Source organism: Betta splendens, chromosome 9 (genome assembly GCF_900634795.4).
Source record: "Betta splendens chromosome 9, fBetSpl5.4, whole genome shotgun sequence".
NCBI lineage: Eukaryota > Metazoa > Chordata > Actinopteri > Anabantiformes > Osphronemidae > Betta > Betta splendens.
In genome coordinates, this window is record NC_040889.2 from 19383827 (window position 1) to 19410621 (window position 26795).

General features: G+C 47.5%; 1 protein-coding gene across 19 annotated transcripts in view; it reads right to left on the reverse strand.

The window, feature by feature from the left end:
* Positions 1-613: 613 nt before the first annotated feature.
* Positions 614-26795, reverse strand: part of LOC114861926 (uncharacterized) — a 239509-nt gene continuing 213327 nt past the window's right edge. For 6 of the 19 annotated variants that reach the window (XM_029161666.2, XM_055511566.1, XM_029161667.2 and 3 more), the window contains 7 exons: positions 17115-17152; positions 12638-12752; positions 9806-9918; positions 9641-9689; positions 5541-5653; positions 2870-3220; positions 614-2779 (listed from right to left, as the gene is read on the reverse strand). In XM_029161666.2, coding sequence (XP_029017499.1) covers positions 2411-2779; positions 2870-3220; positions 5541-5653; positions 9641-9689; positions 9806-9918; positions 12638-12752; positions 17115-17152 — 1148 coding nt within the window. In that variant the 3' untranslated portion in view covers positions 614-2410. Of the gene's footprint in view, positions 2780-2869; positions 3221-4600; positions 5654-9640; positions 9690-9805; positions 9919-12637; positions 12753-17114; positions 17153-26795 lie in introns of those variants that run through there. The other 13 variants (XM_029161668.2, XR_003786895.2, XR_003786896.2 and 10 more) reach the window with 13 other exon arrangements.

The window sequence follows — 26795 nt, forward strand, 5'->3', positions numbered from 1 at the left end:
ATCAATAGTGCATGCAAGACGCAGTGTAATTATTATAGAGGTCCGTATCAATAAAAGTGTCACGCATGACCCCCTGTCAAAGGCTAGAGAGCGGAGAGTCACACACAGACAGGAGGGTTTGTGTGGTGACAATGGGGGACGATGAAGTAAGGAAAGTTTTAACAGTAGCAACAAATTACAACACAGCAATATATAACTCTATTCATCACGTGTGTTTTATTGACCAATTAATAGTGCTGCTTGAAAACGGCCCCCATCCCTGCGTGGCGCTTTTCCTTGCATCTCTGCAGACGTAAGTGATTGTAAATGATGGGGGGACACAGATGAGTGTCTTTACAGGAGTGAGGATCATTTGTCCTGCAGCAAAGCCAATCCAAGAGTGGAAGACACCGGCTGTCAAGAGGAGCTTTGTATTACACTGTAGTGGGAGCACTCTGCATCCACACACACACACACACACACACACACTACAGTATAGTACAGTACAGCACAGCAGAGACAGAGCGAGCGTGAGGCAGGGACCAATGAGGCAGTTTATATCGGGATTTTGTTTCACAGCCATGGCCTCCTGGGAGAGAGGGGTCTGCCAATAACACTTAAGAGACAGAGCAGGAAAAGTAAGTGCTTTTATTACAGCTCATCACTCATGTAATTTCTGGCAGCATTTGTGATTACAGATCAAGTGATTGACTAACTACACATTCAGCAGCTGAGTTATGAACCGGGTGCCTACCATTCCAGCCCCGGCAGATTCTCCGTGTCAGCTGTAACTCATCCCCTCCCAGGGCATTAAATCAAAGAGCACACTGAATCCGGAAGAGTTAAATAATAACTTGAGCTTTATTGTAAATCTGTCAGAAATTAAACCCGCACGTACGTCGTCTCGGCCCTGATGCTGTACTGCACAGGGTGAGGAGGTTGGACGGAGGGGATCGATAGGGGCCGCGATGGAGGTATTGATGGATGACAGGTGAGGTGGGTGTGCATGTGTGTGGTTGTTTGTGTAAGGGTGTGTGTGTGTGTGTGAGTGGGGGGGGGGGGGTAGGATTGAATCACCCTGGGGTTGGCTAGTGAGCACAGCTCAGGGTGTTTAATCGACAGGTCTCACCTTGAATCGATTGGCAGGAGCCTCACAGGGCGAAGACGCGGCTCACACAAGAAACACTAACACACACCAAAACAAACTATAGGGACTGTACGAGACAATGGGGGAGAATGAGGCCAGAGCTCAGTGTTATCAGTGCTGCTGGTTCGTTACTCACAGAAGCAAATCCACCAGTCAACATTACGTCCTTTTGGAGTAATTTTGTCAAACTGACAATGATTTTAGTGCATTCACAGATGGTCTGACCACTTGATATGACTTGTGATACAATATTATTAAAGAATTATTGACTGTATTAATTGGTGACATTTCTGAGGGATATGTTTAAGCTGCCAACATGTTACACAAGTTACTAAAAAAAGGTCTGTTTTGTTCAATGTAATGAAAAAAATCTAACAATCACATGTTCCAAAAAAATAATAAAATCTTGACCAGACAAATGTGATCCTGTCTGTGATGAAGTATCAGTTTGCACGCAGTACAGAGCTGAAGCAGAACCGGCCTCTCTCTCTAGGAAGCATGAAAACAGAACAGAGCCGAGCAGACTGAAAGAAAGCACTGTTTCCTCTAATCATCCTATTTAGTTTGAGAAACCTCATCATATAGCATTATTTCTGCAACAAATCAATTTCCTCACACTGAAAGGAGCCATAGTAGCACGCTTCTGTGACTCATACTGCAGAGACAGGCAACCATGAAAACACTCCACCATGAAATGTCTTACAAGAGGCCAAGATCTGAGAGGGCGTTATGTCTTTAATAAACAACATACTGTAAGTATTAAAATGAATGAGGCTCGGTAGTATGCGGGGTAAAAAAACCCGACCCTCTCAAGTTCTGTTGAAATGTGGTGATTCAAGGACTCTGCAACTCCTACATGCAGCTCTCCGACTGTAAAACCAAAGTACAATGCTTTCAGATGAGGTCAAGGTTCACGAGTGCCGTTGACTGAGATGCTTTGCAAAAAGGAGCGTATTTGCCAAATCACAGTGTGGGGTAAAGTGGAGCCCTTTAAAGCTGATCTGGAGTCTGTTTTTGAGAGCTCTTACAGAGCAAAAGAGGCTGACTGCCAGTCGCCATGGAGCCAAAAGTATTTAGCTTTGTATGGTGCCTCCAGAAAAACATCAAGACGATAATAAAGTGCACGTTGGCCCTCCACAACCAGTCAGATTTGGAGACTATTGGGTAAAAATGTTTCTGACTTCATGGTTGTGGCCATGAGATGCACATATTATGATTTAAATTTAAAAACCCATATAATGTGACATCAAAAAACGGAGAGAGGAAAATTCAAATGCTAAAAATTCACTTAAAAGATCTGGATCCACTTGTTGGAGATCCACAAAAATGGCCAAGGGAGGAAACTGCTCCTCTGTGTGCAGGACAGAGCGCTTCAGAGGGAGGAGAGGGGGACAGATGGCTTTCAGCTCCGGGTTCTGGATGTGAAGAATAGGTGGGAAAGTGAACATGCTGTCCAGAACCCAGACGGGGGACGGCATCACGCGCTGCAGACTCCAGCACAGCGTGTGCTCCTGTTCCTGAGCGGCGACGGGAGGTTGACCTCCGAGGCCCAAGGCCTGCGCGTCCTGAGGGAGGCCGCGCTTTAACCGCGGAGCTCGCGCTGGGAACGTTTCCAGGTTCACGGAGCAGCTCAGTCAGACGCGTGGCTCCGTCCTGAGGAGATGAAAAGAAGACGACGACGTTTCTGTCTGCTGTTAGTCATACAGTAGAATACATTTTCACACTGAAAAGCTTTCTCCTCACCTTTTGCGCCTCAGCTAAGGGTTTGCGTTGGGCTTGTCCTGTCAGTAACTGGGGCAAGGTGCTGCTAGTGGGCCGGCATCGCTCGCCCTCTGCCCTGGGCAGACAGTGCAGAGTGGTGTGGACCACTGCTGTTCTCTCACCCGCCCACCTGACCGACGAAGGGCCGCTTCCTCCCTTGTGCCTCCTCAACGCAGACCTGAATGTTGGACTGCGTATCGCTCCCGCGTCCTCTCTTTTGCTTGGCGTGTCTTTTTGCACATCCTCTTCCTCCGTACTCTGGCGAGCTTCGTCCTCCCTCCGCCCTCCAGTCTCCTCTGCTCTCACCTGTGCTTGTGGTGAGAGGAGAACCTGCTTCACATCAGGAAGACATGTCGTTTAGGTTCAGGGTGTTCTCATTCTGACACAATCAGCTAAATGTTAATAAAATGCCAGGAGAAAAAACGCAAGTGAGAAAATTAGCATCATCCCACTATAAATCATTCGTGAAGAAATTTACCCAAGACCCAAGTGATTTCCTTAAAACCAAAACAGGACCATCTGCCAAAAAACTTGAACTGCTGCCACATTCATGCCCAGTCTAAGTCAGTGGCTGCGTGCGCCTCTGACAGTCCGACATGCTAAATGATAGAGGTAATGTGTTCTACTGTAGCGCTACAGTAATGAGGTAATTTATTCAGTAATACTAAATGGGTATTACATTGTGATTATAGCAGTGCCCATTTGTTAAACAGCGTAAGGCTCAGCTTGTTTGCTGTCTTACTGAAAGTTTCATGTGGAGCCGATATTGGCTTGAGATGGAGATGCAGGAAGTAAATGCAACAGGGAAAAAGAAATGTGGACCAGAGTCATGAACATACTTAGTTGGTTAAAGAGGAACTGGTGATGTAATGTCATTTTTATATACATGTGCATTATTTCAAGCAGAGGTGAGAGGAGTGCCCTGGTAAGGTTACCTTCATCAGTGCACAGTATAATACTAATTGGCTTTATTAGAAGGCTTAAGTCTAATACCAGCTTGGTAAACTGCCTTAGGCACTGTGTGTGTGTGTGTGTGTGTGTGTGTGTGTGTGTGTGTGTGTGTGTGTGTGTGTGTGTGTGTGTTTGTGTTTGTGTGTGCACCTCTGTTTGATGTGTGCAAGCTCCTAGAACGCTGCTTATGTAACAGACGTGAGTAGTCGTGCTAACACCACTCTATTACCACAATAAAAACTGGGCTAAGCCCGGTGCAGCTCGCTTTTTCCAGTCAACAGTCCAACGAAGCAGCAGCACAGCAGCATCACATGTAATGATGGCGACTTAAGGCAAGAGAGAAGCCGCATGAAACTGCACTGCAACATTTGACCCCATTTAAAAACTTGATACCAATTAGAGAGTTCTGCATGTAAATAATTTAAGATCCCTCTCTCTCTCTCTCTCGCTGAACACACACCAATAATTCTATGTGCATGCACACGTTCTCTGATTGCATAAATGTGCATGTATACTGAAACATTTTTGCAGATTAACCTAAGAACACACACACACACACACATACACACACACGCTCTCACACACACACACGCTCTCACACACGCACGCACGCACGCACGCACGCACGCACGCACGCACGCACGCACGCACGCACGCACGCACGCACACACACACACACACACACACACACACACACACACACACACACACACACACACACACACACACACACACACACACACACACACACACACACACCGTGCTCTGGAAACAGACTACTTAATGAAGCCTTCTCCAAGTGAAAGTAGAGCAGAAATACATACTGGCCCATTTCTGCCTTCGGTTCACCCTCCTCTATTCGATCTCGCTCCCCCCTCACCTTCTCCACATCATTTGTTTTATTCATGTTCCGTTGTCTTTCTCTTTTGTCTCAATGAGTTAAATCACAACCCCCTAATTTATAGCTACAGGCAAAGGCACTTCTACAAACAAACTGGCTGATGAGAGGGGATGACTGAAAACATACGCGCCGAGCGGTGTGTGTAAATCTTAAAATGTCTGTTACTGTCTTTTTATCTGTGGTTATTTACATAAGAAACGACAACATGTGTAAAAGAATGGCTGGGATGCAAAATGGAAAACACTGTTCAGGGGAGAGAGCGAGAGCGAGAGAGAGAGAGAGGGCGGGTTGGGGGTGGCGGAGTAAATCCAGTGACACTGAGTGGGGAGCGTTCAGGTGTGGTGAGAGGATTATACAAAACCCTGAGTATGAATGACAGTAAACACCTGAATGACAGAGAGACGGGAGGGGCGGGAACTCTGTGTGTGTGTGTGTGTGTGTGTGTGTGTGTGTGTGTGTGTGGCTCTAGGTGACAGTTTAATGGTCCTCACTGATATTTTAAGAGGTGAGCGAATATATTCAACACCTGATGTTTTGAGGGCTGTGCTTTTTAATCAAGTGCAACTTGTCTGACTTGATCGCTCATTTGGAGAAAGACTAATAAAACACAGACGGCAACGGTCAAACAAACGGAAGGGAATCTGAGACACAAACAATGTCTGCACGACAAACGGAGACAAGAGGAACTTATCCATCAGAAACCATGAGGGTTAGGGAGCTGCTGATTCCAGACGGAGCGGACAGTTTGCATGCGAGCCAGCACAGGGGCTCCGGCGTGAGTCAGACAGAGCGTTCTCCTACATGCAGGGTGTCTTCCTGCTCCGTGGGCTCTGTCGGGAGGAGAGCGCTGCCGAGGTCTCTGAAGCAACGTTCGGTTTCTGCGTCACAACACCCTGTGTTCTTCTCTCTTCTGCCTGAAAACACACACAAACACACCTCAAGCTCCTCCATTAAAAAAAAAAACAAAACGTTAATGTCATTTTATTTCCTTTAATTCAACCCTTTGCTCACGGTTTGTACTCCATGACTCTCAGAACCCATGTCGGTGTTTAAACGGCGAAGGAGCGGCACTTCCTTCCGAACAAGCTGAAGGCACCGCCGTCAACGCCATTGCTGATTCTTGATAACTCGCATGGTTAAGTTGGATGAAAAGCTTTTTTTGCAAGTGTGTCAACATATTTGCCCTCTCTTGCGGAATGCTCAAATGTATATTTAACCTTTGGCTTAAGGTTAAATTCAGAAGAGAGCAATGCATGTCAATTCCTAGATCTGCTCTAAGTGAAATCCCTCACCTCTGGAGCTACACCACTGTAGAGCGCTGACTCTACACGAAGCGTGACCCCGTTTCCCCCACGGCGACCCCCTCCCTCCTTTCGCAGCCTTGGAAGATAGAGGAGCACAGGGGAAAGGCGTGCCAAGGCAGTCGACACTTTTAAGCAAAGATTAAAGGTTTTTCTTTTTAATCAGTCATTTGGCAGCGATGTTAGCATTTCACCCTGGTGCGGGTGAGGATCAATTTTTAATGCTGCTGTGCAGAGAGCAGACAGGGTGATTGGCAAGAGAGGAGCTATTTACAAAGGATCTATTTACAAATTTTCCATAGAAATATGCAGAGGGCACAATTGACATCTCTTACGGAATTTTGAATAAGCTCTTTCTCTTTTTTTCACTTTGTCACGAGGCACGACCTATGTGAGCCCCTGATGGTGTGTGTGTGTGTGTGTGTGTGTGTGTGTGTGTGTGTGTGTGTGTGTGTTCACGCATGTGTCTCACATGTAAGAATAAAAAGGAATCTACACCTCTCCCTTGTGTTGCATTGTGTTACATTTCTCCATGTTACGCTGCCAGGGGCTGGTTAAGTAGGTCAATCAACCCTGGTGTAAACACATCACAAGAATCCGCCAAAAACATGCTAATGACAGTGACTCCTTTTTTTTTGGAATTTCAACTTTTGCTCGTCTGCTTCACCACAATAAAGCCCTGTGCACATATGGTTTAACTGCTTCAGCGATGCAGCCTTGAGCTCCCATACATACAGTACTGGGCGCTACACATGCTCCGCTGGTAAAAAAAAAAAAACCCTGATAAAGTCAGCAAAGCCTAAGCAAGCTCGACAAAGTGAGTTTGTTCGAAAACTTCAGAATCGCTTCTCCCCATTGTGATTCTCAGCGTGTGCTGAATAGCGAAGGTGTACGACCCAGACTGGGCGCACAGAGGGCAGACGGCTTAAATCTTCAGACCCACACAAGTTCATGTGTGTACAGATCTGACACCGCCGCCCCCTACATACCCATTCACGGATCAATCCATATATCCAACCATCCATTATTCAACCATCCCTCCATTCGTTATCCAAGCGTCCATTCATTCATGCAGTCAACCCGGCTTCTATCCGACCAGCCCACACACCATTGATCCAATGATTGACCCTGTACTGGCTGGATCGATACATTCTTAAATGGCTTCTTTGTAAGTGCTTAGGCACAATGGCCCCGGCGTTGTTTGTGCAGTTCATTTCCAAGGTAGTGCCGGGGCCCAACCTGAGTCAACTCTCCTTTCTCTTTCCATTACACGGCCGCACCGGCCTGAAAAAAAGGGGGCACTGAAGAATATACTGATCAACAAGCATCCGGCATATTGGCCATGCAACAAAATGGCCATTAGTCCACACAGACCGTCATTAACATGTATTAGACACGTCAGATAAAGATGCAGAGCAGCACAGTGGAGTGGTTTCAGTCTGAAGAGCCTTTTCATTTCAGTGCCAGATAAGTACTCTGTGTAAGTAACCTATTATTTAGTTACACGTGAATTACTGTGTAGACATAGTAGAGATATTACTTACACAGTAATAAAGTGGAGCGGCAGTATTCCTAGACTCATGTTCAGTATATCACTGTGCAGCCTATTGTGGCTTGGTGTGCATAAAGAAACCCCTTTCGGCTCAGAGCCGGGGCTGGGTCTTGGCATTAAATGACTGGGACTCTGACAAGTCTCCGAGTTCTGTCACTGCAGTTCACAGGTCTTGTTAGCCAAGGTGTCGGCAAGGGTGGAAATGACTGTGTGTGAGTGTGCATGTGCGTGAGGTGAACATTAGACAGCACTCCTACCTCCACCTCCTCACCTGACACGGGCAATAAAGCTAAACAGGCCGAGGCGCTGTGCTGTGTGTGCGTGCGTGTGCGTGTGTGCGTGCGCGCGTGGACGTGTGCACAGAAGGAAAAGGGGCATGTGTGGCTGCAGGGTTGTTGCTGCTGTCACCAATTTGCCGGGGGCTCCAGACGGGAGTTGGAGCAAGGTGACGGAGCTGTGGCTTGATAAACACAGAAGCCCTGCTTCGATTTCCCATCCAGTCCACTTTGGAAACACATGGCTCTTCCTGGGCGCTCTTGGCCCACGGAAGGAGGGGGAGGAGTGGAGTCGGAGGGAGAGCCACAGGAGAGACATAGTGATGGTTGTGCAGCAAAATAACAGCCAGGAAGAAGGCTAAAAGAGGGAGTGATGGAGGGTAGTTAGGGCATGTAGTAGAGATGGGAAGAGGCTGGAAAAAGCTGACAGGCCTGGTGGGAATAATGTGTATTGACTTCGAACCGGATTCTTAACATGCTTCCAAAAATAGACAATATAGACAGAAAAGGAAAGATTAGGAGAGGAAAGAAAAGAAATTTAACGGAACTTTGAATCAGCTGCTTATAATCTGCAAAACGGTTCTTCCAAACACAACGGAAGCAAACAGTCCGTGCTGCTCTCCTGACTCGCTCTCTCCGTCTCTCAGCTTGTCTGTCTTCCCCTCTCGCTTGGAAACGACCTGCGGCGCTCCAGCTCTCGACTGACGTGCGACGTTAAAGACCAGCTCCCGTCGGAGGAGTGTCAGTGGAGGAGGTGGGGCACCGAGCTCCCCTCTGCCCCCCAGAGAGTTAAGGAGATCACATTTTAACCCCCCACCACCACCACCACCCCGCCGAACCCCACCCCGCCGCTTCCCTCTCCTCCGTGCTTTAACACCAACATAAGAGGACAAGTGTGGGCTCTAAGCACCAGTGATCAAACACGAGCGGCTGCTGGGTGTGCTAGGCTCAGGACGGCTGGCCTAATAGGATTGGAAGCCCCCAGGTGAGCCAAAGGACACCTCCAACAAGCTTGATTAGTCAAAGGCTGAGCAGCGTCTTCTAGCTGCAGAGCTGAGTGATGTACAGTGCTAAAAGGATCACACGGGCGGTGGAGAATGCGGGCGAGTGGCGGAATGCGGCGCCACGGCTGACGGTGCGCGTCAAAGTTTCGCGCGGGATTGATGGACTTTAGAGTTGCACGCGGTCTTAACGTGCCAGGCATCACTCCGAGATCGCGGCTGTCTGCTGATCATTACGGAGCGCGAGACGCGCCAAGCTCTGGAATAAGCTCGTCTTCCTCGCTGAGCGCGTGCGGCGCATCTTGACGCCCGCACGGCCACACAGAACGTGGGCCCGCGCGCGTAGCAGAAGAGTCACACAGGGAAAGCACACGCGCGCACACAGGCAAGGCTTTTATAAACTCATCAAATTGGAAAAAAAAAAAAAAAACAATTACCAGAGACTGAGCTCATCACTGACTAAGCAAAAGTCATCCAGCGTGTAAAACACACAATATAATTAGCGCACACATCAGGCTGCTGGGTCCTACTGCGCATTAATGATGCTTCCCTCTGAAGTGAATTATGGTTTGATGAGTGAGAAAGTGAGAGAGGAGGGGCACAGAGGAGGAGCAAGACATCACTTGGAGAAGAGGGAACGCAGGCAGCGTTCCGGGGAAGAGGGAGCGTCGTAAACCTGGATTTGACTTGTTTACCTACGATGATCCACTCTCAAAGCTCCAACATCAAGCAGAGTGTTGAACATTTAGGGTTCGGATGACAGGTTACTCACTCGCGGTGAGGACCATTATATGCCAGGCACCACAAGCAACATCGCACACCTGCATGAAATGAAAAATGTAAAGGAGGAAGATTTGTAACAGATCTTAACACAGAGCGTAAATTCCATCTGGTCTATTTGACGCTTCAGGAGCTTGAATGCATCATTCTCACACACCTTTCTACCTGCCAGGGGAACAGACTGGGGGGTCCAGAGTCTTCTGCGGCCCGGATGATCACTGACCCGGGACCCACATGGGATCTGACCCCAGAGCAGCAGCTCTCCACCTGCTGCGGATATGAATAAAACGGGGAATGTTGAGACGAGCGCATCAGAAATAAGCTGCTTTCACACACTCATTTCTATTAGTTTGACACTCACGTGTTCTGTAATACAACTCTGGCCTCATACATGCGACTCAACTCACAGTGGCCCTTGACATATATTATATTGTGTTGGCATGATCTTCTATTAGAAGAGTTAGAACTAGAACACATAGAATGGACGTTAATATGCTCAGAAACAAACAAGCAAATCATTTCATTTAGAAACTGATGGGCGCAACACAAAGTTTGGACGGGTCCACGTTTACGCCGCCGCCGCCGCATTCCCTCAGACTCCGTGTCTGGGACGTGAGGGGACCAGGCTCTCGAGGTTTGGTAATGGAACGGCGTCCCTTCCTTGCCTTTGTTCTGTTCAACATTTTAAGATGCATCCAGTGCGTCTCTAAATCTGTTCTTCAGACTCACCCTGACCCGCGAGGATGCTCCCTTTATGCCCCGTTATGTTACTGACCTGCTGCCAGTTGACCTCATTAGCTGCAGGACGTTGCTCCAGCTCGTCCTTGTTAGCACCACTTCCTTTTTTTTGGCTTTTTGTTGCCTCTTTCCTAACTGTGTGTCATGTCTTACTGTAGTTGTTCTAATGGTACATAGAACCTCACTTCACGAGGTTTGCAAATCCTTGAATTCTGTTTTACGACTTTTTGTACGTTTGGGGTTGCACACATTTTCTACTGTAAATGTTGAACGGAGGGGGAACAATCTCACTTAGCACCGTACTCACATACAACAAACACTGAGGCATCCACTCACTCACGCTACCTCAGTCGGCCTATTTAAACCTGCCACTAATAAATTTATATTTACTGCCTGCATTGAGGACTTTTAAATTATGGCACACAATAAACTTGGCACACACATCTCAAAAGCTCTTTCAGGGGATGTTAAAGCAATATAGTAAGCAATTTTCCAAAGTGGATTACAAATTTCACATCCAGGTTTTATTGCACATTACGATAACTTAACCACATCTAAACGTTCCGCATAAATGGGAAATATGTGCTGCTTAATATGCTATTTTTCATTTTTTAAGAAGCGCTCTGCAAACCCTGCCAAGCGAGGGAGCACGCTGGCTTGTGTGGTGGGGGAGTCAATAATCTTTATGAGGTGGATTTTAATTACAAGGAGATAACTGAGTATCCTCCTCACGGCAAGTCTCCATCAATCTCTATTCCGCATCAAGCTGTACATAGCCTCACACACGCACACACACACACGCACGCATGCACAGAGATACCCTTTCAGACATGATTGATCAATCAATAAATCAATCAGTAATGTATTATTTTCATCTCCGCGAAGCAAACCTTAGCAGAAACAGAAAAGGCACGAGGCAGCATTTTAATGTACACGCAGACACATCCACTCGCGTACAGCCGTGCACGCGCGCACACGCTCGTGCAGAGGTGCTGGCAGGGTAATCCAGCAAAAAAGGTTAAGGCTGATGTTTTCCCGAAGAACGACGGTCTGTGAAAGGTCAGATCAATCATGTGCTAAGCATGCTTGGTAAGCAATCCATAAAAAGCTTGTTTTAAATAATAACATTTTATAGATCACCTAAAGACATAACTGTACCACCGGCGGGTAGGGACCTACTCTCCAGGCTCGAATTCAAATGGGATGAAAGTTAATATGTTGACTGGGTTCATTTAATGAACCTGTGGCATTTGAGGCAAAACTATTACACACGGTAGCAGCAGACGTCTCCGTTCAACAACAGGCAAGTCTTACATTAAAAAAAGGGGGGGCTGCAAATGCCTTTCCTGTTCTTCGAAGAAGTACAATACCTTTTTTTTTCTCCTTAAGTGGCTGATGTTACATTTGTAGTGTAACCACTTTAATTCCTTCTGTCTGGCAGAAGAGGAGCAACAATTTACGGCTGACACTTTGTAATGGGGTAAATGTGTCGGAAGGAGTATTGTGGCGGTTCAGTGTGTGGGGCATAGAGTAGCAGGATCTGACTGCTGGAAACGATACAAGTGAAGTAATACTGTAAAGAGACAAAGGTAAAAAAGAGAAATGTAAAAAAGTCGGCTTTTTCATTTAGTCAGCAAAGAGGGCTCCGGCTCGGGCTTTTTAGGAATTACATGAAAGACAGCCAGGCTTGTTGAAAAGCTGCTGTAAAGAGATGGCGCGCTTCCTTATCGCTCAGTTTTATTAATAACAAAGTAGCTACAGGGATGGAGAGATCTGAGACGGGTAGTTCAGGGGACGTGCGGTTGAACAACAAATCAATTCATTATGTACATCATCCAACACATAACACTGAAACGGGCTGCACTATTGCACAAGTCTTAGCTAATGAGGTTGAGTTTGTGCTCCGAGTGATGTCATTCGAGGACACTGAATCCTTGTTGTGTTAATTAAAACTCAACGAAATGATGTAGATGAAAAAATTAGCATGGCTCAAAGCCACAGCGAGGGGGACTGCTGGGAAAACGAGGAGTCAAGTTAATAAGTTGTTTTATATATTATGTAGAGTGAATACAACTTTTAAGGATCGTTAAAAATATCACAACGAGCGATATCTGCAGTGACAGTTAGTCGCTGGGAGGCTTGACTTAAGCTGTGCTGTTTAATTGCATCTTGCGCTTTCGGGCCCAAAATGGCGCCGCTGAGGGAAACGGAAGCCTCCCAGGTTAAGAAGCCGGCCGGCTGCTTGACTCACCTGTGACAGCCGCACTGTAGCTGTCCCCGGCCTGCAGCCGCGTCACCGGCTGAGAGCAGCTGAGGAGCCGAGGAGCCGAGGCGCGAATCCCATCCTCTCCGAGTCCGAGCTGTCCCTGCCAGCGAAATAATGACACAGTGTCAGTCGCCAGATTAAATAACAGCCGAATCCCAGGGATGTTCACAGATGTAAGCGTTAAATAAAGACGCGAGGCTCAGCTGCGTCTGATTCTAGGGAAGAGCAATGATCTCCAGCCCTCTCTGAACGTAAACATGTAAATCACGCGCACGTTCGGGAGGATTCATCGACGAGGGACTCGCATTTCACCTGGAGAGCGTCGTGATTTAAGCGCAAGCGTCGTTGTGATATTCAGCGCTGCAGCGCACGAGGAGGAGGCGAATCGTCGTCGCTCAGGCGCCCGTCGACGAGCAGGAAATACCGCCCGAAAGGGCCTCGCTCTATATTTCTTTCACCAGACAAAACGTCTACTGTGTTTCACTCGCCGCTCTGTGCGAGCGCCCAGCGATGCAATCCCTCATCGGTGAGTGGGTCTGTGTAAAAACTCAATTGAATCACAAAGGCTTAATAACCACAGCATCTTGTGAAGCACAATAGACGGCATTGTCCTCAATTTACATCTCTTTCCGGGCGATACAAATGGCGAGGGTGTTTAAATTGACTTCTCTCAGCTGTCCTGCTCCCCTCTCCCCTGCTCGCTCCTGCAGAGATAAAGGGCTTTCTGCACTGTGCTCGTGTGCACGTTGGCATGGCCCTGGCATATGTCTGCGAGTGAGCACAATATGTGTGGGTCTACGTTTGGGCTGTGTGTGTACGTGCGTGTGTGTGCGTGCGTGCGTGCGTGCGCCGCAATCGGGCTCTTTAATTGCTTATTCGCATGTGCGCTACTGTGAGGATTTGTAGATGCGTGGCAGCATATGTTCCTGCTGCGAGTGTGTGTATCTGTGTATTAATGGGCTGCGAGTGCATGCGCTCCCATCGCAGTGTTCGGCAGCGGCTGTGTGTAAACGTGCCTGCATTTAGGTACAGTGAGTGTGCCGGTGTGTCCGTACTCGAGCTTTGTGGTGTCGCTGCAGATGTTTGTACTGTACGTGTGTGTGTGTGTGTGTGTGTGTGTGTGTGTGTGTGTGTGTGTGTGTGTGTGCGTGTGTGTGTGTGTGTGTGTCGGAGTGAATGAGTGCTGTCAGGTGCTGCTCCATGCTGTGCCAGCTGCATCTGGAGCCATCTGTGTTGGGGCTCAGTGGGAGAGGAGCGGATGACTTTAATGTACTTGAACCCCAGACAGACCTTTCCCAGACAGTCGTCAGTATGAAACCAAGACAACTGGGCCCAGCGAAGCTGAACCGGCTGATGTGGGTGGTGAGCAGGAGACAGACGCTTTGGTTACACTGTAACCCCCCGGTCAGACCCGCTAGGGAGCCTCTGGTAGTCAGATGCGCACAAACTGTTTGTAGGAGGAGGCTGTTTGTTTCAATGATAAAACGGAGGGCTTTAAATCGTAGGACACTCTCACCTTCTCACCGCCTGGTTGTCAACTTCACTGTCTTATAAGTTAACTTTTTCCTCTGCAGGCCCATGAGTCTGAAACTCTGTGTGGACCCCAACACATTGTGTGTAGTTCAAAATGACAAGAGGACGCGTCTGTTGTTCAAACTAATTTCTCCTGCACTGTAGATTTGAATTTATATAGCCACATTAGGGCATATAAGCAACTTAAGGTCTTTCAAAGTGCAGCATTAATTTAAATAAAAAATGCATAGAGTATATTTAAAATATATGCATTCAATATGACAACTGCCTTCAACACTTCACCCGCAAACACTAAGAACAGCACGGCAATTCAGAGCACAGTCCTCAACCACAAAGACAACACGGACGCCTAGTAATGATCTCGCAGCAACAATATGATTAGTGAAGCACAAAATCAATTATTACTGCAGTAGAATCAATAGGTGTCTCTCAGCATATATGTCCTGAAGATAATTAATAAACAAAGAGCACATTAAGCAGCCGAGCATCCGAGCGTGGCGACGGCTGTCATCAGTCAGTACTGTATGTGAGAGCATCAGCAGGAAGGGAGGGGAAAACATACATATATATATACATCCACTGATGGGCAAAGGCGCATGCACCGTGCACACATGATGGTGTATTTGAGAGCATGAGCGTTTCCTCATATGCTAATATGTAAATGCTTCCCTCACTGTCCCCGAACACGCATCTTTTGTTAATTCTGCTTCATGTTCCCCTTTGTTCCTTTCACACAGAAGAGGACTTGTAGATCTATCATATCAGTAACGCTCATTTTCCTCCACTGCTGCTGCGCAGGCCGCATTAACATCAATTTGGAACAGGCCCAGGGTTCGATGAGGCCTGAACCGCGTTGGAGCCAGGCCCAGGGCTTCTTTCGCCATCGGGCCGAGGCTCCTATTATTTACCGTGCTCGGTGAGTTACCCTCATTACATTACAGACAGGATTGCAATCGACAGCCTCAATGGCCACACTGATCTCGAGCCATCGCTCAGACGTCCATAAACACGCTGCGGCTTTCAGTACGGCTACTGTACGCGTGCCAACGGACGGGGCGGTTTATGCTTTACTGTCATGTAATCTTTTCCTGCAATCACATGAAAGGTTCGGCTGGTGGGGGGTTTATTATATGTAGTTCCAAGCAAACACGTTTGGCTTGTTGCATTCTTAAGGTTAGGCCAGCTCTGCTCTCTCTACTTAAACTGATACCAATGTAACAGGGCTCACACCTTCATAATCAAACAACAGTATACATTCACGGAACACGTTAATATAAAGGTTCTAAAGCGACGATTTACTCACACATCATTTTCTTTCAGTACAACTTCAATTATCTTCTCATCAGCGTGTGCGGACTAGCTCCTTTTCTACTCCTCTTATGCTGTCACCATATTGATTCCGACAGTGCATGCAGTCTCTGACATCATTCAAATTCCTTCTCACCTCAATCATGTGATACAGCGCAGGCCGTCCGTCATTGAGTCTCAAAAGGAGGAAAACAACGAGATTGTATCTATAATACTATTACCAGCCGTAATGGGGTTAGAGCTGCCTGGGTTTACTTTGTAAGGCATTGGAGAACTTTATTAGGTTTAGGACCTTTTGCGTTTCCACTTCTTCTGCTGCTGCTGATGCATAAAGGCCCCTAAGCCCAAGAGAGGAAAAGGTATCAGCTTAGTTACAAAAAGTTCAAGATGGCCCCTCGTCTCACTCCCGCTCCGACAACAAACAAGGCGTTATCTTTCAGGAGGCGGAACGTTCCTTTACATGTTGACGGGGGTAGTTTTGGTGTGGCACTGTGCAGCTGATTACGGGAGGAGTCTTAATCAGGTGGTGCAGTCTGCTTGGGGCCCCAGGGGCCGAGAGCGCGCTACATCCTGTCAGGCTGCACGGAGAAACAATCAATCATCACAACGGTCCTGAGACAGAGGAGAGAGAGAGGGCAGGCAGATAGGAGGGGAAAAGGGAGGCAAGAAGTGGGAGAGAACCAGAAGTAAGACAGCGGTGCGAGCAGCCAAAGTGGGGAAAGGAAGGGAGAAAACGTGTCCTTGCAGAGTCGAATGCAGAGTCAAGACGTGGGGACGCCTATGAAAATGCAATGAGCATAGTGAGACTAGAAGACACCCTCCACAGTAAGAGCGCCGTGTGGAAGCCAAGGCCACGTCAAGACTCATAACAAGTGATGTCTAACATTTTCATTGCTTGCCCTGTCTCCCTGACCTTCACCTACACGCTTGTTTCTCTGTCCCGGCACAGCTTCATCACCACCGACTGTCAAATTGTAAACGTGATCACAGTCTGGCTTTTAAAGGAGCGCAGCGACCGGCACCAAAGCCCGGAGGAAGGAGGAATCAGAGAAAAGGGGAAGACGGGGACTGAGGTGGGCCGAGGTTTTACCCTCACGGCTGCGTAATGATGCGGCTCTTTAAAGGACGTCTTATATGAAAGGCCAGAACAATCCTCAGTGACAGATGGGATTTTATTATTTAAGAGAGTAGGGGAGACAGGACAAGGCTACCAAACACACATGCGCTCACGTGCACGTACCTTTGAATGTGCACAGGCGCATAAATAAACTACAGGAGAGGATTTCCTGCTCTGTCCACGTGAAGCAGAGCAGTTGAAATGGACAAACAGCAGATCCCATAAAGGTGATTTATTGAATTTAAAAAGATGTGCGTTCTTGGCTCACCATGAAGGATATTAAGTGCTCGGAGGGAGGGCCTGGACACAGATCCCCCAGTTGCTTTTAATCTCCACCCCGTAAAAATAGATCTCCGCAAAATGTAAAAAAATGGGAAAGATTGAGTGTATGTAAGAGGGAGATGGAAGGAGAGACCTTGTGTGAGATGAAAAAGCCTGGAGACCAGGGTTGTTCTAAGTCTGACTCTCCTGGCACGGCCAAAGGTGGAAAAATGTTTGGCTCACCTCTCGCCCAATCCCCCAGGAGAAGACAACCCCACCATCTGAAACACAGAAAAAGGAAACACGGTAAACCAACAGTCCGCAAACAATTCGAGAGAGGAAACAAATAGACGCCTGGAGTTAAAATAGAAACGGAGAAAAAAAAGAACTAAACAAAAGTGAGGGAGAGGAGGGAAATGCACAGCTGACAAAAGTGGCTCAAGCATCATACATCAAGCACTTGTTACCTCTCTCGGTGCTTGTGATTGCACATGACTGCAAACAAGTCAGTGATAAAAATCTGAAGAAAGATGAGACCGATCTGGCTGGCTTTAAAGATCATCAATCACAGCCCTGTAAGCTCAGATATTATTAGTTCAAGTAAAGCTGCACTCTTCCATTTTATGGACATCATAAAAGACTTTGGGGGGGGGGGGGGGGGGGGGGTGGAGGTGGAGTGGAGGAGATCCCCCAGTGTTTTAACTAGGACTGGGATGGATGTGTTTGGAAAAGCCGGCCGGATGGATGGACAGCTCTAATGCAGTAACGCTAACGAAATAACTGGCATTGCAACGCGGGATGGGAGACCCCACTTACATCAGCTTAGAGTAAGTAAAAGTGCGCGGGTGAGGAGAGAGAGAGCACGTCTGGGTTTGCATGTAACCGCGGAACATGAAATCATAATTTATACCTTCACACAAATATGGATTAAGCGAAGAGCTTAAAGATTCGAATCAGCCACATGTGAGGTCTGAGTTGAATTAGGACACTTCCAAGATGGCAACTCGAGGTCCACACACGGCTCACTTTTACTGCCACTTAGCAACGTCCTGACAGGTACTTCTTTTACAGCCTGGTTCCCACTCTTCCACATGGTCCTACTTAAATTGGTCATAACGTTTGTGCCTTTGAGATGTAAAGAAAAAAGTTAATGTTAGTATTCGCCCCTGGACCTAGAGTTTTTTGTTTTTTTTTTGCTCCTATTGCACAGAATATGCTGTTTGAGCATAGGTATATTTATGATGAGGACATAATATATATGAAAAAGCGTAATATTGCTGCATAAAGTGTCCAAAAACATAGGGACAATGCCTGTAGACAATCTGTTGATTATTTATTTTTACATAAATGTTAAAATCTTGTCTCACAAGAATCTTTCATATGTACATTGAATAATACAATGAGTCTAACAGTACGGGAACAACCAGGCCGACATGCAGAACGTCCTCCTGTGGTCGCAATGATTTAATAACTTAATTAATACTTTCTACTGAAACACGTTAGCCCACTCCCCCCCCGGGCAATCTCTTTGTTTTCTATTCACTCATTCCTCACAACTTTTCTCCACTTTCTCCCTCTCCGCCTGCCAGCGAGGACATAAAGGCCAGTGTGAAGTCCATCACTGCCTGGTGAATAGCTGCCCTTTGTGCCTCCGAACTTAATTCACAGGCTGAAAGGACCCCAGCGCTGCCGTAGCACATCTATGCGCTGCCTGATTTAAAAGCCCTCGCATGTGCGCCGAGCTCTGCCTGAACGCTGCGTTGTGTTTAGTGGCTTCTTCAGGACTTCGAGGAGTCAGAAATCGAAGGGCTAAACAGCATAGAAACAGACGTCAGGGCCGCCGTTTTTTTTTTTTTTTTTTTTTTCTTACACCAAGCCATGAATATAAACAATTCTGGTGCCAGCACTGATCTCACTAATGTCTGCCCTGTTGTCAAGGAAACCTAACTGTTTTTTCATGGTCGAGTTGACCTTATTCAATATATAGACCCCCTGAGCTCTCTATACATTACCATTTTACACACCCAAAGCAATGCAATGTGGGGTTACAGCCAACTCATGTCATCTGGATCCACTAAGAAAATATCACATTATTATAATATATTATTATTATCATTTAAACAACTTATTCTTTCCTACAATTTTTTTGGATAGATAGATAGATATATAAAAATGCATTGTTGCAGAGGGCATCAACAACACACCAGCGTCTCTCGCTCGCTGTCTTTCTCTGCTCCCTCAGAGACCGGGCTTGTTAGGCATGACACTGGCACCCTAGTGAACAAAAGGACTGCACGGCTTAGGGCTGCCCTGGAATGTCAGCGGGTTCACATTTCACATGCAGATGTGTGACCCCAGAGCCCTTTAGTGGGAAGGTGCGCTTTAACCTCGCAGAGAAGCAGAAAAAAAAGGGGGGGGGGGGTGCTAAGGGGCACCTTAAGGGGAATCTGGGATGGGGGAAGGGGGAAAGGGGGAGTATGTGTCTGTTCTTCCCGTGCTATGTATCTCTCAGTGCCTATCTTCCTGCTCCCTCCCTAAAACACTGCTGCACAGTGTTCAAGCTGTGCTGATACACCTTATAGAATATTATAATTGTCGATATTCTGCAAACTTGTCAGCACTATCCCCTTCATGTGTGATCTGTAATGCGCCCCCCTCTCCCTCCCCCCGTCTTTGGAACACATAAAAGCATTAACTTTTAAAGTGCATACTTAAGATTTCTCCCCAAATAATTGAAAAAGCACTATGGGAGGGGTTATGTAAGGCAAAAGCACTGTGAGCTCTGCAAAAGCAACCAAAGCTACTGTCATCTGCTCTCTGTAGGCCCGAGCAGGCACAGTTTCAACTCAAGGGCTTCACACTTCTATAACTCGCTCTCCTTCCCTCGCTGCTCTCCTTAGCCCGGCTCTCTATACCCGTTTGCCTCTCCCTCGCTCCTTTGCTCACAACTTCAAAGACAACAAGATCTTCTGCAAAAGCATGAAAACTTAAAGTGCGTTTGTTTGTTTTGACCCCAAAGCCCTTTGCTACAACCCTCCACCTCCAACTTGCAAGTCCTGCAAAATGCATGAGGACGAGAGACCGTATCCAGAGCTGCCTTTTCCCCCCTCTGCATGACTGCAAACCCTCTCTCTGCCCATGTTGAGTAGCTTCAATGGAAAGCGGCTCTGGCATATGCTCCTACAGTACATGTACTACAACAGCCTCACAAGACTGATGATGAAGTGAAGTTTCTTGAATAGCAAATGACTATAAACTTCTCAGATATGTTTTATATGCTCCAAATACAACAGCAACGTCCATAGCCCCAGACAACACATCCACGGCTACTCCTCCAGCTTGGCATCGATATGTGTCTATGTGGAGTATAGGAGCTATGCTTATGAGTGCAGAAGGCCTCATCTATGAGGACGTCAGAGGCCCAGATCTGTCATACCAGGGAAAGAAAGACGATAAACCCTCCTAAAAACAGTCAGGCCGAAATGTTTGGAGCACTATCGAGTATTCAGCTTCTTTCATTTAGATCAACTCTCATCAAAACACAATAGCCATCACCTCCATGATTACTGTCAGTTTCAGCAGAGTCATCAATCCAGTGTGTCTATGTAGGGCACACTGTGTGTCTGTGTGTGCGTGTTTTATGATCACTTGAGCCATCTACAGGTATAGCTTCCACAGCAAGGCCAGAGAGCAAGGGAGCAATCCATAGGCCTGCGTAGCCATGGCAACTAAACAAGGAATAGGCTAGATGTCAGGCGAGCATGGCTAAATTACCCATTACAGAAAGCAGGAAGGGGAGAGGGGGAATACTGGTCAGGGCACAAGAGGCTAATGGGCAGATAAGATGGCCAACATATAGATTACCCTCGCTCTCACGCACACATACACACCAAATGACAAGGAAATACAGGTCGTCACACAAAGGCGCCGGCGCAAACACACGCAGAGATGATGTAAACACAATTAAATGTGTGCAACTGCAAATTCAATTAAGCGTGCCCAAAAAAAATTACACCTACAAACACAGTGTGCATAAAGATCACCACACACGCACACCGTCACAAATGCATAGACGCGTGAAACATATGTGCGCGCACACACACACACACACACACACACACACGCAGAGGCTTACAAAGGGCACAAAGGGAAGACAAAATGGTTTTAATAAAGGCGCCCTCTTGGAGAGGTTGCTCGTGAATGTGAGGGAGATGTATTTATAGGAATCCTCCAGTGAGTTCCTCTCTGCTCAGCCTCACATATGTGCAAGAAAGAGAGCGCGCGCTGCTCAGAGCCTGTTTTTTCATCCTAATCTTTGATGCATGGCCTGCTCCCTTAGTCTATGCTAATGAATAAAGACTTAGGAATGGAATCAGTGTAAATATATAAACCACTGCAGGTGTCAAGAGGTAAACGGGGGAACGGGCCCGGTGGTTAGCTCCTGCTGTGCACAGACACCTCTATGTAGCCAAACTACACTGTGGGAGCAGCTCACACACACACACACACACACACACACACACACACACACACACACACACACACACACACACACACACACACACACACAGTCAGCCAAGCAGGCTCCTCCTGACTTTAATGCTGCACATTCATTTGCATGCGCCATAATTAGCGTCAGGCACACAGAGGCTGGTCCTGGGGGAGCTCTGTGATAACCGCTTCCCCTTCTATTAGGGCTCTCATTCCAAGAGTGTCAGACATTGCACATCTTCATTGCGGGGCCTGCAGCACATCGGCTCAGTGGAACCTCTGCTGCTGTAGCAAAACGGCGGCGGCGGCGAGGGGGCTGGAGGAAAGGTGGAGCACGCGGGACGGGGTGGAGGGGGAACGCGGGAAGGAAAGGGGTGATGAGTTTAGAATAGAAAGAGAAAGAGGGAGACACAAAGAGAGGTAGCACATGGCAAACTCGGTCCCACATTGTGCAGCAGACAGAAAGAGAGACAGGCTGGACAGAGGTAATGAATGCAGTTATTAAATTGTTTCAGCTGCAAAGAGGTCTATTCTTATGCCATTATAAAGGGAACAATTTATCCCCACTGATCGGCCCTGTCTCCTTTCTCCTCGCTCACTTTGATCTGCCAGCATATTGCCTTGATGTGTCCTATTCAATAGCGAATCTGGGGCAATTTTAATGCTTTTGTACCTCGCCACCGCTCCACTTCTCCCTCCCTGTTTAAAAATAGCTGTTAATTATAAGTGCAGTTTAAATGTCTCTAGTGACCCAGAAATGCAGGTTGGAGTGAGAAGAAGGGATTGAGCATCTCCAAGTTTAAAAAGAGCAAGACACATTTCCTTCCATCTTTATCATGCTTTCCTTAAATCCCCCTTTCCCCTCAACACCAGCCCCCCCCCCACCAGCATTTCTTTGTCTTCTTCATTCACTTCCAATCCAATTCTACTCCTCCTTTCCTTCAGAGGTCCTCCACATTTCTCCGTACCCCATCACCCTCTCCTTCTCCTCTGTTCCTCCTGCTCGGTGGGAGTAAGCGGGGCTGCGGGATTGGGGGGGGTTCATCCCTGCCTTTCCCAACACACGAGAGAGCGCTGCAGCGAGACACCGGAGACCGCGGCTGCGGGAAAACCGCTTCAGTCTGCAGATCGCACGTGCGTCACGCCGCGTCTTTGTACCTCTCCCCTCCACTTCCTCCTCTCATGCAGCCACAGGAGTGGGATGTTGAAAGTGAAGCCATGCGAAGGTGCGCGAGGCAGCGCGAGCGTACCTGTGGGGGAGAGAAGGGGCTGCGCAGGGACCTGAGGTGTGCACCTGGGGGGTGCGGTGTTATAAATAAAGCATTAGCCTCTTGAAGGGAACAGAGATGTAAGGGGCTGTCTCTGTAGCTCTCTCTTCCCAACTAACTCTAACTAACAGTTAACCCGCCGGCGTGTACATGTTCTCCTTTCATCACCGAGGAGGCACAAGTAACAGTACAAAAAAAGTTAAACCGTGCCTTTTTGTGTCACAGTCTGCGTCGGCCTTAGAGGTGAGGGACACCAGATGTGAAGTGGGACGAATTCAAACCCTTGTATTATTTGTTTTGCAGAACGCTGAAGCAGTCGAGAGGAGCGAGGTGATCGTTCGTTGCTCGTTCGTTCGCTCATTTCCTGTCCTTAAAGCGCCGCCGCGTGACGTTTCGACCCGACACCATGTCCCACATTGCTCCGACCGCACAGCGTGTTCTATTTGCTCGCTCGCTTGCACGCTCGGCCCGGAGCCCCTTCGAGTGTCACAGGAGCTGTTCTCCGCATTCAATTCTGAGGCGGCCTGCAAAACAAATTAGCTCCACAACACATTATCACGACTTTTGCAAGCAAATAATAACACGGTTGCAGTAATCAGCCAGCGCGTATGAAAATCAGATCGCATTCAACCTTATGTTGTGATTTATACTCTATTGTTCACACAAATCCTGGTGCAAACAATGACATGAAACTGATTAGCAGCACTGGTGGGGAGAATACTAGAGATATTGTGAAAATGACTTTAAGCCAATTAATTCCTCGCCCTACCACATAATCTTATCTTGTTTTCTCTTCTTCTCATTCTTAAGGTGTACGTGCTTAAGCCTGTTGCTAACATCTGAAATGGTACACAACTGTACAGCTTTAGACCAGCGATAATGATAAGGGTCCACTCCTGTCTCATGTGCCTATTCAAGATGTCTGCCTCGTGGTGGTTTTGTGAGTACCTTCAGCTTGCTTCAGTAATATATTGTTTATGAATGCAGCCACACTAAAATTTCTATAGGAGGACATATGTTAACCTGAGCACACACTGGCTCTAACTAAAAATGAATGTGACCTCGAAGCCTCCCCGCCGGACGCCCAGCCAGTGATATACAGTATGTCTCCATAAGCATCCATGGTCTGGCCTGACAATGGAAACACGTACAGGCGATGACTGAACAGGGCTGAAACAAGCACTCGGTGCAGGTCCACTCACTCAAGGCGCCAGAGACTTGACAGATAAATGAGAACAATGTATTGGTTTGTCCACAGGCATGGCAGCGCTGACAGAACTCATAAAACAACGCGTTAATGCTGTCCTTGGTAAGGAAGCCATGATAGTAAATAAAATGTGATCTAGTAGCAGCGCGAGAAGCATCTTCAAACATCGACGCTGCCCGAGGAAACCACACAAGTGCTCGCTGGTGAAAACGAGTCCGGAAGTAACGAGGCCAACAAGGCGAGTAACAGGAGCTGCAGCGTCTCTGGTGCTGTAATGCAAAGCAAATGTTTACCATTGTACCACAGAAATCTGAGTTCTTGCTGACATAACATGAAGACAAACAGATGCACTGTTTTATGGTTTAATAAATATGTCAACACAACAATTACTGTACTAATAATTCAAGGGTTCGGAGAGTCCAGTGGTCCCATTGTTAAGATGTAATTCCTTCTATAAATGTCCACGAAGTTCAAAAGACGACATAAAAATGTCTGGGTTTCAAAATCAAAGAGGGGAGAAAGTCAACACGTGTAAAGGCACATCCTAGTTACTGCATGAGAACTGATTACAGCCTGCAACTTGAATGGGATTCATTTGGTCATACAATTATCTACTTGGCACATGTTTGGGAAAAAGGCAAAAGCGCTTTTGTTTGCATTTTGTTTTACTAATGTTCTATATGTTTAGGCCAGAACTCCTAAATATTAACCGTGAACCACAGCCAACATCTGGAAAGTCACACAGATACTGAGATTTGTAAACCTTTAAAAAAGAGACAAATAGAGAAACAAATGTGAAAGGAAAAGTGAGATGAGCCAGAATGACAGCGAGGAGATGCGAGTACGGGTTGAGAGTTAATGACCTTGATAAGACCAGGGACACTGTGTGCCTGAGGAGGAGACGTGATGTGTTGCTGCAACAGCAGTGTAGTACTGCTGGCGACAGGAGGAGATGAGGAGCCTGCACTTCTTGGCTGGTGTTACACATTAGTGTTGTTGTTAGCCAGGGGCATTGAGGGCGGGGTGTGTGTGTGTGTGTGTGTGTGTGTGTGTGTGTGTGTGTGTGTGTGTGTGTGCGAAGACATCCCGGTCGAGGCCTTGCATGGTGACAGAGGCTGATACCGATCTAATGAGATAAGAAACGTATGCAAATGAACCTGGCCACAGTTCACACTAATCAGCTTAACGCCCCAATAGATATCAGCTATCTGTGGCATCGCGTACACACACACACGCACACGCGCACACACACACACACACACACGCACGCACACGCGCACACGCACACACGCACACACACACACTCTAAAGTTAAAGCCCTCAGTGAGAGGATTTACCGAGCCATGTATAAATATAGAAATGCATCCAAATAGACACACTTATTCAAAGCAAGTCAGACTGCGGCTCACACCTGGAAACTGTAGGGGTCACGTTTAAATGTTGTAATGCACTGGTAAACGAGGCAGCTAGAAACCAAATAAGTGTGTCTAAAGCTGACGAGCTGCAAGAGCCAATGTCCATCAACGCTTTTATGGATCCAGCGCCTTTGACTCGTGTCGGCACCAGACAGAGTAAAGAGCCTTTGGCCCGGCTGGACTCTCAGTGCACCTCTCTGTAGCTATTATTATCCGTAGGAATCCTGGGAATCCTAAACGGTCCGGGGGCAAAGTTTTGGCGAGTCGTGGAAAACCGCAGCGGCCCCTCCCTCACAGCTTCTGTCCACTCTGCCTTCAGAGAGGACTCCTGACTGTTTACATCCATCTGAACATTTTCCATCTGTCATTTAAGGTGTTTGATGTAGAAATGTACTTAGTATGTTATTCCCTGTGATAAGTACAGCAACGTGTCATTCTGCGAGCTCGGAAACCTTTGAATTTTTCATACGCCTTCACACATTTTCTCTCCTTTCTTCCCTCGCTCATTCCATTCCCCCCTCATGTCTCCCTGCTTCCTGGATCTCTCCCTGACATTTACCACTAAGCTACCTATTTCATTCGACCTATTCTTAAGCAAAGCTGGGCCAAGACATTTTTATGGAAATCACCGCTCTGGGTGTGTTGATTTGCAAAGGGCATGGAAGCTGTTCAGCCCAGCCGTAGCCTCTCTCAGGTTATACAGCGCGCGATAGAGAGGCAGACACTGACTTCCACGGAGACAGACGGTGACGTAGAGGAAGTGAAATAGAGAGCACCTTGCTGTAACTATATTGGTTGGCTCCAGTGTGTTTGGCGCCCATCTTATCTGGCTGGAGTCCCGCACAGCATTCATCTAATGAAAACCTGGCCGGCTGGCTGTCTCATCAGGGCCCGTTGCCAAAGGTTCCTCTCCCCTGCATCAAAGTCACTCTGCTTTAATGTAGCTTTTATCAATGGCCAAGTAAAAGCAAATAACTTCGCTGAAAATTTGAAAGAAACCCTAAAATGAAATCTAAAGCCGAGATGAAGGCAGAGGACTGGCGATTCTTCAGGGGCACCGAGGTGGACTTATTGGGGTAACAACCCAATCAGGGAAAGGGATGTTCAGAGTCGGTGAGCACACGCGCAGCACAAACACGCCGGCATAAATGCGAGCAGGTGCACACGCGGAGGCATTCACTACAGCGCTGCACACAGTATACGTGGTACGAGTTCACTACAGTACACAGCCACCGCGCTTTGAGAAACTCCCACGCGTCGCATTACAGCGCAGTGCTGGAACCGTGTTGGCCGGTGATGGCTCCGAGACCACAGCCAGACTACAGTAGCAGCCAGTCCCCCAGTGGACGACTGGGCTCTGAATACGAGCTCAGTCGCTGTAACAAGCCCCACTTAGTCTGGCTCTATCACAGGCTCTCTCTCCATAGGCCCTCTATGCAAACAGGCCACTTAAAAACACCATTACCAGGAGATCGCTCAAGCCTTGGTGAGCGGCGCTGAAGTGGCGCGCGCGCGAGAGGGGATGAGAGGACAAACAGAGGTT